We start from the raw sequence: 13,206 nt of genomic DNA, 5'->3' as shown, positions 1-13,206 counted from the left end.
CGTGCAAACAAACAGAGCAAGCGGTGGATCCAATCGCATGCTTCACACAATGATGATAAAGAGACCGGAAGCCTCCAAAGCCAGTAGAGAAAGGATAAGAGAAGGAACAGACCACACATTTTTTGGCAAAAGATTAGTAGCTAAGCATGGAGTCGTCGGTGCTAGTAGATAGTATTGAGATAAGCCTCAATAAATTTCTTTTGAAAAATCTTATTTTTTGGTGTAAAAGACTCCATATAAGAGGTTGATCCTTTGAAAAATCTCAAATGAATAGGTTGTTCACACACAAGGTTTGCTGCCCACCACCATCGGCTTTGCCCAAAATGTTATGTAGTTGGATTCTCACCCACAGTTGATGATGGGCAACCGTACCCGAGCAGTTAAAAGCTCAAAACGAGATATGTATTTTTTGGTACCACCCATTGGGATGAGGGTTGCCTTGCGCAAGCTCACCGAGAAGCTCAAAATGGTTGTTCATGATGTGTGCATGAATGATGCACGTGTGAGGTTCATGTGCATGGGTTGGTTCCCACCCAAACTTTTATGTTTAAATCGGACTCAATGGTTCCACTGTGAGTGAGTCGGCTCAAAATGGACTTGGTGTGTCTAAGATGGTAGACATGCACACATGATGGACACTCCAATGTATCATTGCGGGGGAGTGTTGAGAGATACTGAGTGCAGTTGTGCATTGTTACATTGATGGGTGATGGATGAGTCATGCAGCACCTCGATTAAGAGGGTGTGTTGAGAGATATAATCGCGATGTTGTGTATGTGGGAAAGCACCCATCCTAGAGGTGCAAGATATTGTGGTAAGATAAGAATGCCACATGTAATATTGTATGGTGTGTGAGTGTTGACCAAAAGAGTGGAAAAGGGAGTGGCACATGGATGATGATGTGTAAAGTGGGATAAGTCTAGAAAGCCTATATATTATTGTATGGTTCATTTGTAATATGCAATAGAATTGAGTGTTGAGTGTGCTATTCTCTCTCTCTCTTATGGAGTTTTTAGTGTGGTATAACCCACCTTCAAGACACTGCCCTCATATTTAGGACTGTATGAAGCACATAGCCAAATCATGCGAGTACCATCAAGGCCAAATTTACATGCTTTTTCAGACTCAGATTGGGCTGGTTGCTATGACACAAGAGTGTCCACAAGTGGTTTTTGTTTCATGCTTGGTAGCTCATGCATATCTTGGTTGAGCAAGAAGCAACCTACTGTCGACCGAGGAGGTACCTATCCTTCCTGAGAAAAGTTCCTATACTAAAGTCTAGGCTGTCTGCTAGACTGAGTAGTAGGGCTCTCTAGATGAGGCTGGATACCCGGGTTCAGTACTGGCACACTGGCTATAAGTATGTATCCTCCTCTGGAAGTGAAGTCTAATAAGCTCACAGAAGAAAGACAAGATGCTAAGGGTGTAGAAGGTGAGTAGGTGTAAATGGGCTGGTTGCCTCCCAATGAAAGACCTCGAACGGGGCTCTCCAGTGAATAAGAAGTCCCATCCTCCGTGTGGTCTATATTTGAATAAGGAGAATCAACATCTGGTAAGAAAGGCTGTTCCTCTAGAATCATGGGTAGACGATCCATGCTGTGTGCTCTCAAGGTCTTCAATCCCTTTGCTCACGATATCTATGATACCGTGTGATAGCTCACGAGGTATTGCATGCTGTGTAGATGATCATGGGTAGACGATCCATGCTATGTGCTCTCAAGGTCTTCAATCCCTTTGCTCACGATAGCTCTGATATCATGTGAAGGCAAAAGGACGAAAGGACCAAATGTATGAGAGATTAAAGCAAATCAACACAGCACGAATGAATGAGTGTATATATGATGAAATCTCGTATAAGAGCTCGGTGTGAGATTCTGAAGGAGGAAAGATGGTTGATGTCCCGTGCTGATGCTGAGGGCAGAGAAGGCCACAATCCAAAGCAGATGGTAGGCTGTGTTCCGAAGAAGTAAGCAGAGAGGGTTGTTGTCTTGATGTTGAGGTAAAGGAGCAGAGAGCTGGTGTCCCAGTGATGGGGGGGATGAGGGCAGAGAGGGCCGCGATCCCGAGGTAGTAGGAGCTGAGGTAAAAACGACTGTAGAAGCAGAGAGCTGGTGTCTTGACGTTGAGGTAAAGGAGCAGAGAGCTGGTGTCCCAGTGATGGTAGGGGATGAGGGCAGAGAGGGCCGCGATCCCGAGGTAGTAGGAGCTGAGGTAAAAACGACTGTAGCAGAGAGGGTTGTTGTCCCAATGATATGATGTAGATATAAAACGCTAATGTACTGTAGACGAAGGCTATTGCAGAGGTGAAGTACAACTCTTGAGGATAAGAAGCACAAGCACTACTCATTTAGAGAGGGAGGCCGGTAATAGCTGCAGGTATGGTAGACAATAGCTACAAGTATGGCCGTTAGAAGTTTGTAGGTATGGAGTGAAACGTAGCATGTAGAGGATGGAGCACCGCGGCAACAATAGAAGGTATTAAGTGATGTGCAACTTGCAAATGAAGAAATACCAGTAGCAGCAGATATGGAGTGATGCGCTGCCTATAGATGAAGAAGCACCTGCAGAGCAGATATGAATTATGATGAGTTTCTTATATATATGCTGTAGGGTTGCTGGTCGGCCAGGGAGAGCTGTCGGCCATCAACATAGACAAATAAATGCCAAAAAATTTTTGGGCTGAAGTATTTTCACACAACACTCACCTCAAACTAAGGACATAACCCCTGCACAAGGAATGCATGTACACTACCTTGCTTGAATTCCCTTGAATGGTGCATGCACAAGTGGTTGTTATACCATTCTTTTGGACAACCCTCAAAAGACAAACCTTGGCATGAAAAAGCCCTTCATTTTTCCAAAAGTGAAAAAATTATGGATGAAAGCAAAACTAAGAGTCGAAGAGTTGGAGCTTTCATTTGGAGAGAAGAACACACAAGCACACCTTCTCCCCTCATAGCCCCTGTACAGCACGTGCATGTACCCTTAAAAAACATCCAATTAAAGTTCAACACACATTTTTTTTCACAATAAACTATATAAATACAAAATTTTTTTCCCCAACTAAGTTGAAAAGTTCAGCGTTTTTGTGAAAGGTTTGGCGAATCAAATTTAAGTCCGAATAAAGGGGCGGTCTCCGAGTTTATAAATACCAAGATGTATATATACACATATACATATACTATTCAACGTTGGCTGGGCCTTGCTTGCTTTCCTTTCCTACCCGATTTCCTCTGCAGGTGATGCCCCGTATCTAATACAAGCGAAAGGCTGCATTTACGATCCCTCTAATCCAAGCAAGGTCAGGATAGGCTGTTTGGTCTCTTTAATCAATGCTAATCAATGTTGAGATGGGCTGTTAATCTCTCTAAATCAGGTGTTGGCATCTCCAATTACAAGGTTAGTAAAAATGAGGAGGGAAGGCTGCAGTACCTGTCTGAGGGGCCTGCTGAAGCTCTTCAATTTCCTGCTAGCCTTTGTGGGGCTGGCCCTGGTCCTTTACTCTCTCTGGTCCCTCTACAAGCTTCCTGATTACAACCTGCATAAGCCTCACCTTGGCCGGCATGACCTACACATCATCTTGGGCGACTGGCAGCTGCCCTCTGCCTGGTAAGCCGCTCTATAACAATTTTTTGCCCTCTCTGTGTATTTTTCTCTCTTCAACTGTAGCTGAAGAAGACAATAGACACCCATCTGGAATTATCGGAGACTTTCCGCCTGCCTTGTTTACACCTTGATTGGAATTTAAAACTAGAGTATGGTTTCAGTTGGATGTATAATCCCTTATCATGTGCAGTTGAAAAAATGGTAATACTATTTATAATCCCATGCTTTAGAAAGGATGTGTCGTCAAATATTGGATGTGGATGTCAGTGTCTTCGTAGGCGATTCAAACTCGAGGGGGGGTCTCGAGTTCTAATCCTTCTCACCTCAGCTGATGGACACCCGGTCCTTCTTTGCCTACGGGCGAGCATGGTCAATGATTAGCAGGATCTCTATTTGGGGGAAATAAAATTTTGGATGTGGATGTGCAGCATAAATCGGAGTATATACTCTTGTATTTAGAAAAGATATCCACATTTGTTGAAAGATTGGATATGGATGTAAATGATTGGCCCGTTTTTTATACATACATACATACATATATTCATGTACACATGTATGTATCTTTCCCTTGCTCCCTCTCTCTCTCCACACAAACGAGAGAGAGAGAGAGAGGGATTTTATGAACATCTACAAAAGACCCAATGAGTTGATGAGACAAACATGTGTTACAAAAGTTCCATGTGTAGATTGTGAACATGGAAACCAAAAGTATTGAAAATGAAATGAAAAGAGAAACTGCGTACTATGCAAGCCTCCCATGTACGGTACTGAAAATCTTGGAGAAAGATGGCTAGAGATACCTGGATCTCCTCATCCAATGATAGTACCATGGCCCTCCATAAGCAATTGTAGAGTTGCGAGTGGCATCCCCTGCCCGTGGAGTGGCCTCTCGATGGGGCGGATTAAGTCATGGATCTGCAGCTGATAGGCTGTAGTTCTAGATACCCAGGTGTGGGATGTTTGTCTCTCGGGAGGGATCATGCTCTCTCAGTAGTGGCGCCATGGGTGCGTGGGGCCAAAAGATCCTTCGAGCAAGTGCTCGCATTCACTTTTGAAGAAGTCTGTAATGGATGTCTTGAGAGGCATCTCATTGGCTGTGACTCCCTAGGTGTTGTTTGTGTCAAAGTCACGTAGCATGTAGCCAAGATGGTACTCTCATTCGCTTTTGAAGAAGTCTGTAATGGATGTCTTGGGCATCTCACTGGCTGTGACTCCCTATGTGTTGTTTGTGTCAAAGTCACGTAGCAGCAACACACACCACCCCAATGCACTGAGCAACGTCGGTGGCTGGGCTCCCATCTCCCAACCGTTTCGTTGCTTCTCCCAAAAACCCTGCTAGAGGAGATATCTATGACGAGGTGCCACCACACCCTATATATGGCTCTTCGACTTCCCATGCTCTTGCATATGGGATAATCCACCACTTCAAGTCATGCGATAACCTGAGAGTAGCTACGAGAATCGCCACCTCCAACACCCTCATTCAATTCGAGCACCTCAATCACTAGAGGTTAGGACCGCCCAGGACCACCCAGGCTAAGCTCTGATACCATGTCAAACTCACATAGCAACAGCACGCACACCACCCCAGGGCATTGAGCAACGTCGGTGGCTGGGCTCCCATCTCCCAGCCATTGCTCTCCCCAAAAACCCTGCCGGAGAAGATATCTATACAAGGTGCCACCACACCCTATATATGGCTCTTCGACTTCCCATGCTCTTGCATATGGGATAATCCACCACCACGTCCAGTCATGCGATAACCCGAGAGTAGCTACGAGAATTGCCACCTCCAACACCCTCCTTTGATTCGAGCACCTCGATCAACAGAGAGTAGGACTGCCCAGGACCACACAGGCCGAGCTTTGATACCATGTCAAAGTCACGCAGCAACAGTACGTTGAAACCAATCCAAACCTATGAAAACAAACCCCGGAACACTTGGGACACCGATAGATAATACAAACACCGAAACAATCCTTAGGATGCAACGGAAGAACCATAAACAACACTAGGCCGGAACGGCTGCCCCCCCTAGGAACTGCTTTATTCCAATGAATAAACTGATACAAACAGACCAAGGTGCGGGTGCAGTCCTGCACTAGATTTTCCAAAAAACTCAGCAAACACTTGCTCAAAGACCTAGGTACCAATCAGCACCGTAAACCAGTGCAAATCAGCCTCGAACAAGAGCCCGGTACGGTGCCAAATCCAGCCCCGAATTCCGTGCCAAAATAGCCCCCAGAACGGAGCCTCAAATCTGCCCCCGAGGAGCTCTCAAATCAGTCCCTGATTCCTTCAAAAAAAGCCCCAGAAAAGCTCTCAAAACTGTCCCAGATTTCTGCCAAAAACAGCCCGAGAAAAGCTCTCAAAACTGTTCCAGATTCCTCCCAAAAGCAACCCTAGAAAGAGTGGCCAGGAGGGAGCGTTGAAGAGAGAGAGACTTGCTGTACGACCAGCTCTTCGGAGAAGGAGAACTGATGTCCTGCTGTACGACTAGCTCTCAGGAGAGCTGCTGTACGGTTAGCAAATCAGAAGAGAGAGAGGGTGCGCTGTTGGGCTGCTGTACGGTCAGCACTCAGGAGACGGAGAACACCAGTCGCGTGCTGCTGCTATGTACGGCCAGTGCTGAGGAGAGAAGAACAAGCTGCTGTCCACCTGTACGGTCAGCGAACAGAAGGGGGTGAAGAGGCTGGTGCCCACCTGTATGGCCAGCCTCTCAGAGAGGGAAAATGCTCACTGCTGCCCTGCTGTACGGCCAGCGAATCAGAGAAAGAAGAAGCGCTTGAAAACATTGCTGTACGGCCAGCGCTCAGGGGAAAACGAGCATGCTGATGCTGTACGGCCAGTGCACCTGAGAGGAAAAGAGTGCTGATGCCCGCCACAAAGGAGATAGATCTGCTTCCTGCTACTTGTGTCATCATGCTCATCCTTCCTTTGCTTTTAAAGGAATTGACCAACTAAGAATAGTTGTGCTTTTCTTGCCCTTTTTGGCCAAAAGTAGCCGATGGGCCAAAAATACCAATTTTATGCTTTTCCCAAGCTTGTTGGCGAAGTTTGCTTTAGGCGCCTCCTTCTGTCCACATATACATGCCCAAAATAATAATAAGTCCAGCCCGTCTTTAATGATGTGTGAACACACCAACTTATAAACGTTATAAGTCACTTTATATGCCAAAAATACCATGTTGCTTTCGCTTAGAAGCCATCTTTCAGGCCAAACTTTGCCAGTAAATGCTCCAGCTTTCTTGTATGGAGAATCCCCGTTCACACCTTGGTTCTAGTCAGTGTGTGAAACACTGGTCAAGACTAGTGAAGGGACCAAATTGGTGACATCCCCTCCGTCTTATAAAACAGTTGTCCGCAACCGTATAAACCTGGTACGAGTGGAAAAATACCCTTCAAGTATTGCAGATGGATTGCCATAATCTGATTATTAAAACCATAATTCCATATCCACTGTAACCATAGAATACTTGGCAGAGTTGCTGCTTTTTTTGAATGTTCAGGGATCTTGAATCCTTCCGAAAACTTCCCAAAACATAGGTACAAAGTGAGCACCAGGGTTGCTAGTCCTGAGAAAAATCACAACATGTCAGGTTGCATGTGCCATACATGTACTGTAAGAAAAGCACACCATGTCAGGTTGCATAAGCCACACATGTTCTTTCATGTCAAGCCTCATAAGCCACACATGTTCTGTCATGTCACGCTTCATAAGCCACACATGTCCTGTCATGTCAAGCTTCATAAGCCACACATATTTTGTCATGTCAGGCTTCACAAGCCACACATGTTATTTTGCCATGTCAGTGGGTTCACACCAGAGTCCTTCTTGGGGATCCATCCACATACTTGCAAAAGACATAAACTCCTGTTGACATGTTAGTGGGCTCACACAAGAGTCTTTCTTGGGGATCCATCCACATGTATGCAAAAGGGATGTGCCATGGCATGCTTGATGTGAGAAATCCTTCTCTACAAAACTGCCAAAACAGGCACATGTTCACACAAGCTAGGGAAGCTCAACCAGGCTACCAGCACACTGTTGTCTAGGACAGCCCTGCATATCTTTGACCAACTATATAAGCACAGAATACCTGCCATGTTGGCTTTAAAACAGCTCATAGACTAGAATCAGCCAATCCATGATACTGATAAATAACTCATAGTTTTGTAACCGCATATGCGACATATTCTAGTGTCCCATATCACTAGAATGCTCCCCATATGAGATCCTTGTGTAGGCGACAATTCTAGCATCCCATTCTGCTAGGAGTCTCCAATCAGCATCACCGCAAAACGTTTCAATCTTGAAACGTTTTACCTCGAAACGGGGCAAGAAACGTCAAAACGTTTCACCCCTTGAAAAGTGCTTACTGAAACGCTGGACCGAAACAGCTATATATACACATTTATATAGCGTGAGAGAGAGAGAGAGAGAGAGAGAGAGAGAGAGAGAGAGAGACTTGAAACTGAGAATACGAAACGACATTTCAAGAATGGCGTTTCAAAGTTTCACGAAATGCGAAATGTGTTTCAGAGTTTCGAGGTTTCAAGGCTACCGAAACTCGTTTTATGGTGACCATGCCTCCAATACACAAGAGAAGCTCTTTCTAGAATCAGAATGTTTTCCAACGAAAACGCCTTTCAGAAAAGAACTTTCTTGAAACACATCTCAAAATAGACATGAGAAACACTCTCCACTTGCATCAGCAAGGGAGTTCAACATGTACAAAATTCCAAATATTGGCAAAAGAAAAGCATTAAACATAAATACTTATCTGGATAAAAAGCCTGTCGCCAATATATTTATGTATAATCAAAATTTATGAGACGAAATCCCATAAATATCGAGGAGAAAACCAAAAAATTCACAACACTCAAAATAGTGTCTAAATCTCCTCCGAAACTTCATTCTTTTTGTGGCAGGAACACTGGCTTCCAAAACAATCAAGCTTGGAACAACCCGTTGGTCCATCTTCCACCAGAAGATCTCCCATCTTTCATTTGTTGTGCTCCGTCCAAGGCATCTGTCATGACCCTGTGAAAGTGGAACAGCACAAGTGTGAGCATGGTGGTTGGTGAGCAAATAATTTTTTTTTTTAAAAAGATGCATACTTGGGTGTCTGGACAAAAAGTAATATGTGTGGACAACCCCAGGTGTGAAGGGGGACCAAGGTATTTAACTTTCTAAGGTTTATAAATCTTAGGTGGCCCTTAGAAAGTTTGATAAACTTTAAAGGGCCACTAGGATATTTATGGAGGGGGGGCTACTCTACTTTTGGAGTACACACCTCCCGCTCCGTCTCTCTCTCTCTCTTGCTTTTTGAAGAGGAGTCGGCTGGCTGTGTGGAGAGTACTGGCTGGCTGCGCTGCATGGAGGGGGACTGGAATTGGTCGCCTGCAGCAAACCATACACACGTGTGCTTCAGGTGCAGACCTGTATGGACAAGTACATGCGGGTACAGACAGTCCTGTCCAGCAGGTACAGGCGAGTACTGTTAAGTCCAGTCCAGCTGGTACAGGCGGCACATCACAAAGGCGGTTGCCAGGTGCATACGGGTACAGACAGGTTCAGTCCGACTGCTGCAGACTGGCTAACGTAGGCAGTTGCAGGTACATACTGGTACGGACAGGTACAGGTGGTTGCTGCAGATTTGCTGACGTTGGCGGTTGCAAGTACAGTCTGGTACGGTCAAGTCGACTTGTCAAGTCGACTTGTGCATAACAATTGGTAGAGCAGTTGGTATACTCTGAACATATCTTTCTCTCTTTCTTTCCACTGGCTCATGTCTGCTACAGAGTTGTTTCTTCTGGCCCTTTGTGAGAGGAGGGGTATGGCAGTTTGAAGGGTGGAAACAGAGTTGGACAGTGGATTTGTACTTTGGCTGAGTTTGAAGCCATGAACATGGAACAGCCAGATGCGTGCTCAAGGCTGCCCTGTTCAAGGAGAGTAACACAAGACATGGAAGAAGTTCCTAGGAGGTTGGTTGGTGGTGTTCCAGTTCCACAAGACCCAAGGGGAATGGCAGTCATGTGAGTTGGATGCCACTTGGGGCATACCAGGAAATGCTTTCAGGCAATGGTTCCAAGGGAGGATGATCCTCGAAGGGGTGGAGTGAGAGTGCTAGACTCAATACTCAAGAATAGAAGACCACAAAATGTTTAGGGACAGGCATGAAGGGCTAGGAGACAAGATGGAACATATGCATAGATCTTTAGGTTTGGAGTGGATCTGTTGACTGGGCAGGGTTTTCAGTGAAAAGGGTCCCAAGAAGGGAAGGATGACAGGTTTGGGAGTCAAGGGAAAATACAAAGGGATGATGACAGTCATCCAAGAAGAGAAATGAAATCAAAGTTGGGAGAGCACAGAAGGGGGCAAATCAATAATTTGGGGGAAAAATGGTGTGGTGCAAGCGGCAATGGCAGAGTGGGTCGTGGGTGCCGCAGCAGGTAACATGCGAACTGCAGGCAAGAAGGCGCGCATCGCAAGCAAGTGACATGAACTGCAGGCAAGAGAGCACGCAGCACAAGCTAGGAAGGGAAGCCGCTTGTGTGCAGAATATTGACGGGCGGCTCAGGCCATGGCAGGGTGCAGCAGCAGCACGACCATGTCAATTTCCAGAGAGAGAGAGAGAGAGAGGTATTAACGTCAGTAGAATGCAATGCGAGGGCATATACGACCAATGGTGGGACTTGAACTCGGGTGGATCATGAACGAGAGAGAGAGCAGCAGCAGCCGCATACCATTGCCAAAGGCCTACGGCAGTAGGTAATGTAGGCCATGGTTGAGGGAGAGAGAGAGAGAGAGAGAGAGCAGCAGCAGCAGCAGCCTCATGCCATTGCTAAAGGCCTACGGCAGTAGGTAACACAGGCCATGGTTTAGAGAGAGAGACAGAGAAAGAGAGAGATGATGATGATGGGGGTTTTAACGTCATGGCACTAGATAGCGGACCATATATGATCCATGAGTCAGTCCACGGGGGGAACCTGGCATCTCTACATACAGAGCCTGATGTGCAAATCATTGCATCAGCTCTCCACATGCACGCGTGCGCGCGCGCGCGCGCACACAGAGTCTTTGATTATATGTGTGTTTTTCTTAGCCAGGGAGAGGCCATCATTTGATGAAAGATGGGGTATGGGTATCCAATTAAAAAGTAGGGTAGGGCCCTCATAATTGGTCATCTCCCCATGATCATATTTTGTTGAAATTGATGTGTAAGTGTTAGAAAACTAGGGCATATGTTCCCTCATAATGTGAATCCTTTCTCCAACATGGAGAGCCTGGCTGTATTAATAGGTATCAACGTGTCCTATACATATTAATGGTATGTGGGTATTACTTTACAGCATTTTCCATTATTTTTGTGCCTTTTTTGCAGGTTTGTTTATTTTCTATTGGGTTTGGGTGTTGCCATATGTTTGATAACCTTACTTGGTCATATTGCCACCGAGATATCAAATGGATGCTGCCTTTCTTCTGTATCCTAACCTAATTGACTTATGCTACATAGAAGATTTGTCTGCAATAAGAGCACACCGTGTGTGCACGTGTGTATTAGGTTTGTGTGCGACGTGCATGTGCACATGTGCATGTTATGATACATTTTTTCCACACAGCCTTCCTTAGCTATCACAGTACATATTTTTTCTCATCTTGCTTGTACTCCTGCAAGGAGCTTTTGTAGCAGATATCTTACTCAATGAGCATTGGGAGGAGGTAAGACATCCTACAGGGCATTACATGCAATCACATGCCTTGTCAGTTAAACTTGCAATTATAAAATATTTGTAGCTTGGGTTTAATACACGCAGCTGATCGCAGGATATCCCGGCTGATCCGACAGGTCTGTTTGAGTCCATCAAGGACTTTGTGGAGGAGAACATTGACGTTTTGAAATGGGTAGGATTGAGCATTGTGATTACTGAGGTAAAGCACAGTGAGCTGCTCATACACGTTTAACACACATCTCTATTCATTTTCATAACAATGATTGCGTATGAAGGTTAACTCATTAATATGTTCTTCTTGACAGGCTCTTGCTGTGTTGCTGGCAGCATGCGTGCGGGCAGTAACGCACAGTCCTGGCCGGGTATCCTATGATAGTGATGACGAGTATTTGCTTGCAAGAACACGACTTCATCAACCTCTTCTGTTTCCCAGACATGCAATGGACGGCACATTACCAACAAATACGGGCACTGTGGAGGGTTGGCCGATCAACCGATGATGTGTGCAGTACCCAGATGGGGGGGGGAAAAAAGGTGGTTTTCTCGTGATACACGTTTCTGTAGCAAGTTGTGCACGAAGCATATGGCGAGGTGTATTCATCACATGCATGTCACACTCACCATGTGTATGTGTGTGTGTGAGTGGAAGAGTAAGTGGAACCCGTTGTGTCCAGGCTCCTCGTTTCAACCTGTTACCTTGTGAGACACACAACTTGGGGTATTTCTAGAAGGCCCTTAAAGAGTAGAACCATGTCATTTGAATTCTATGAGGTTTTGTGACGAGCATTCCAAGCTTTTTACTCAAGCATGTCACTATTTAGTTTTTTTCCCTTTTCTTTTTGGTTTTTTTGGGGGTGGAATATCCTCTTGAAAAAAAGATAATGTTGCAAACTCCATCGTGGGATTGCAGACAATTCAATTGGGGCCTGCAAACCAGGCAAAAAACTGGTGCGCTAGGAAATAAGAATGTTCTTTTCTTGCATGTTACACGTAATGATGGTTGTTACTAACAAGAGCTATATGCATAGTTTTGCAGAATTTTGTGTAATTTTTTCTTTTCGTTTAAATTTACTAGTAAAACTAGAGTTCCTTTACATTGAGTCATTGTTAACTACATTGGTTAACATTACTTCGGACGGATGCGTGGCACCACCTTTTTTTGACATATCTTTATGTGTCGTACAAATGTAATAGATTTTGGAAAATCTTTGAGCTTATGACTTGATACTATGATATGCCGTTATATCAATGATTGAATAAAACCAACCATTGTAACATTTTTACCCTCAAGTATTGTAGCTATGAAGTTGTACGATAGTCAAATGTTGAGCTTACGATTTATGTAATGTTGGTAGAATTTACTTAGCCTAGGAAATAAGCTTACTCTAGCTTTTTGAGTCCTCGGACATTCCTTGGGTGCTTGAGCATTGTAAATATGAGGCTTGTATATAAGTCATTCTCAACTAATGAAAAAGGACATAATAATTGTGTCTAGCTTTGTGTTCTTATGTTGATGTGTGTTTGTATGCTCTCTCTTTAACGTATGCTTGCTCTTCTCTTCTCCCTCTCTTTCTCCATCTCCATCTCTCTCTCATTCGTGCACGCACATTAGTATTGCGGTTGAGATAGAGCTTTCTTCCTCTTTGCTCTCTATCCAAGTGCATAGCTCCTTTGTGATACCAAAGGAGGCACGATTTGAGGATCCTAGCTTCTTCACACAAGAGAGGGTTGTTCAACCAAGAACGGCAAAGGGTGCAAATTGGCTATTATCCTTGCATTTCTCATTTCTTCTCCCTTGTTTGCAAGGCACAAGAGTTTCCATTTTGGTCAACATCTCTGGTACCGGTATCAAAAAGACGTCCT

At 44.9% G+C, this 13,206-nt stretch overlaps 1 protein-coding gene across 1 annotated transcript; it reads left to right on the top strand.

The window, feature by feature from the left end:
* Positions 1-3,178: 3,178 nt before the first annotated feature.
* Positions 3,179-11,866, top strand: LOC147634515 (tetraspanin-19-like). The gene is made up of 6 exons (XM_086803579.1): positions 3,179-3,301; positions 3,377-3,609; positions 10,995-11,094; positions 11,252-11,332; positions 11,438-11,542; positions 11,649-11,866. The coding sequence occupies exons 2-6, from the start codon at positions 3,410-3,412 to the stop codon at positions 11,841-11,843; spliced, it is 681 nt and encodes a 226-aa protein (XP_086659705.1). The 5' UTR covers positions 3,179-3,301; positions 3,377-3,409; the 3' UTR covers positions 11,844-11,866.
* The last annotated feature ends 1,340 nt before the right edge of the window (positions 11,867-13,206 follow it).

Source organism: Cibotium barometz, chromosome 10 (genome assembly GCF_041138505.1).
Source record: "Cibotium barometz isolate CiBa-2024 chromosome 10, ASM4113850v1, whole genome shotgun sequence".
Taxonomy (NCBI): Eukaryota; Viridiplantae; Streptophyta; class Polypodiopsida; order Cyatheales; family Cibotiaceae; genus Cibotium; species Cibotium barometz.
This window is presented reverse-complemented; position numbering and strand designations above follow the sequence as displayed.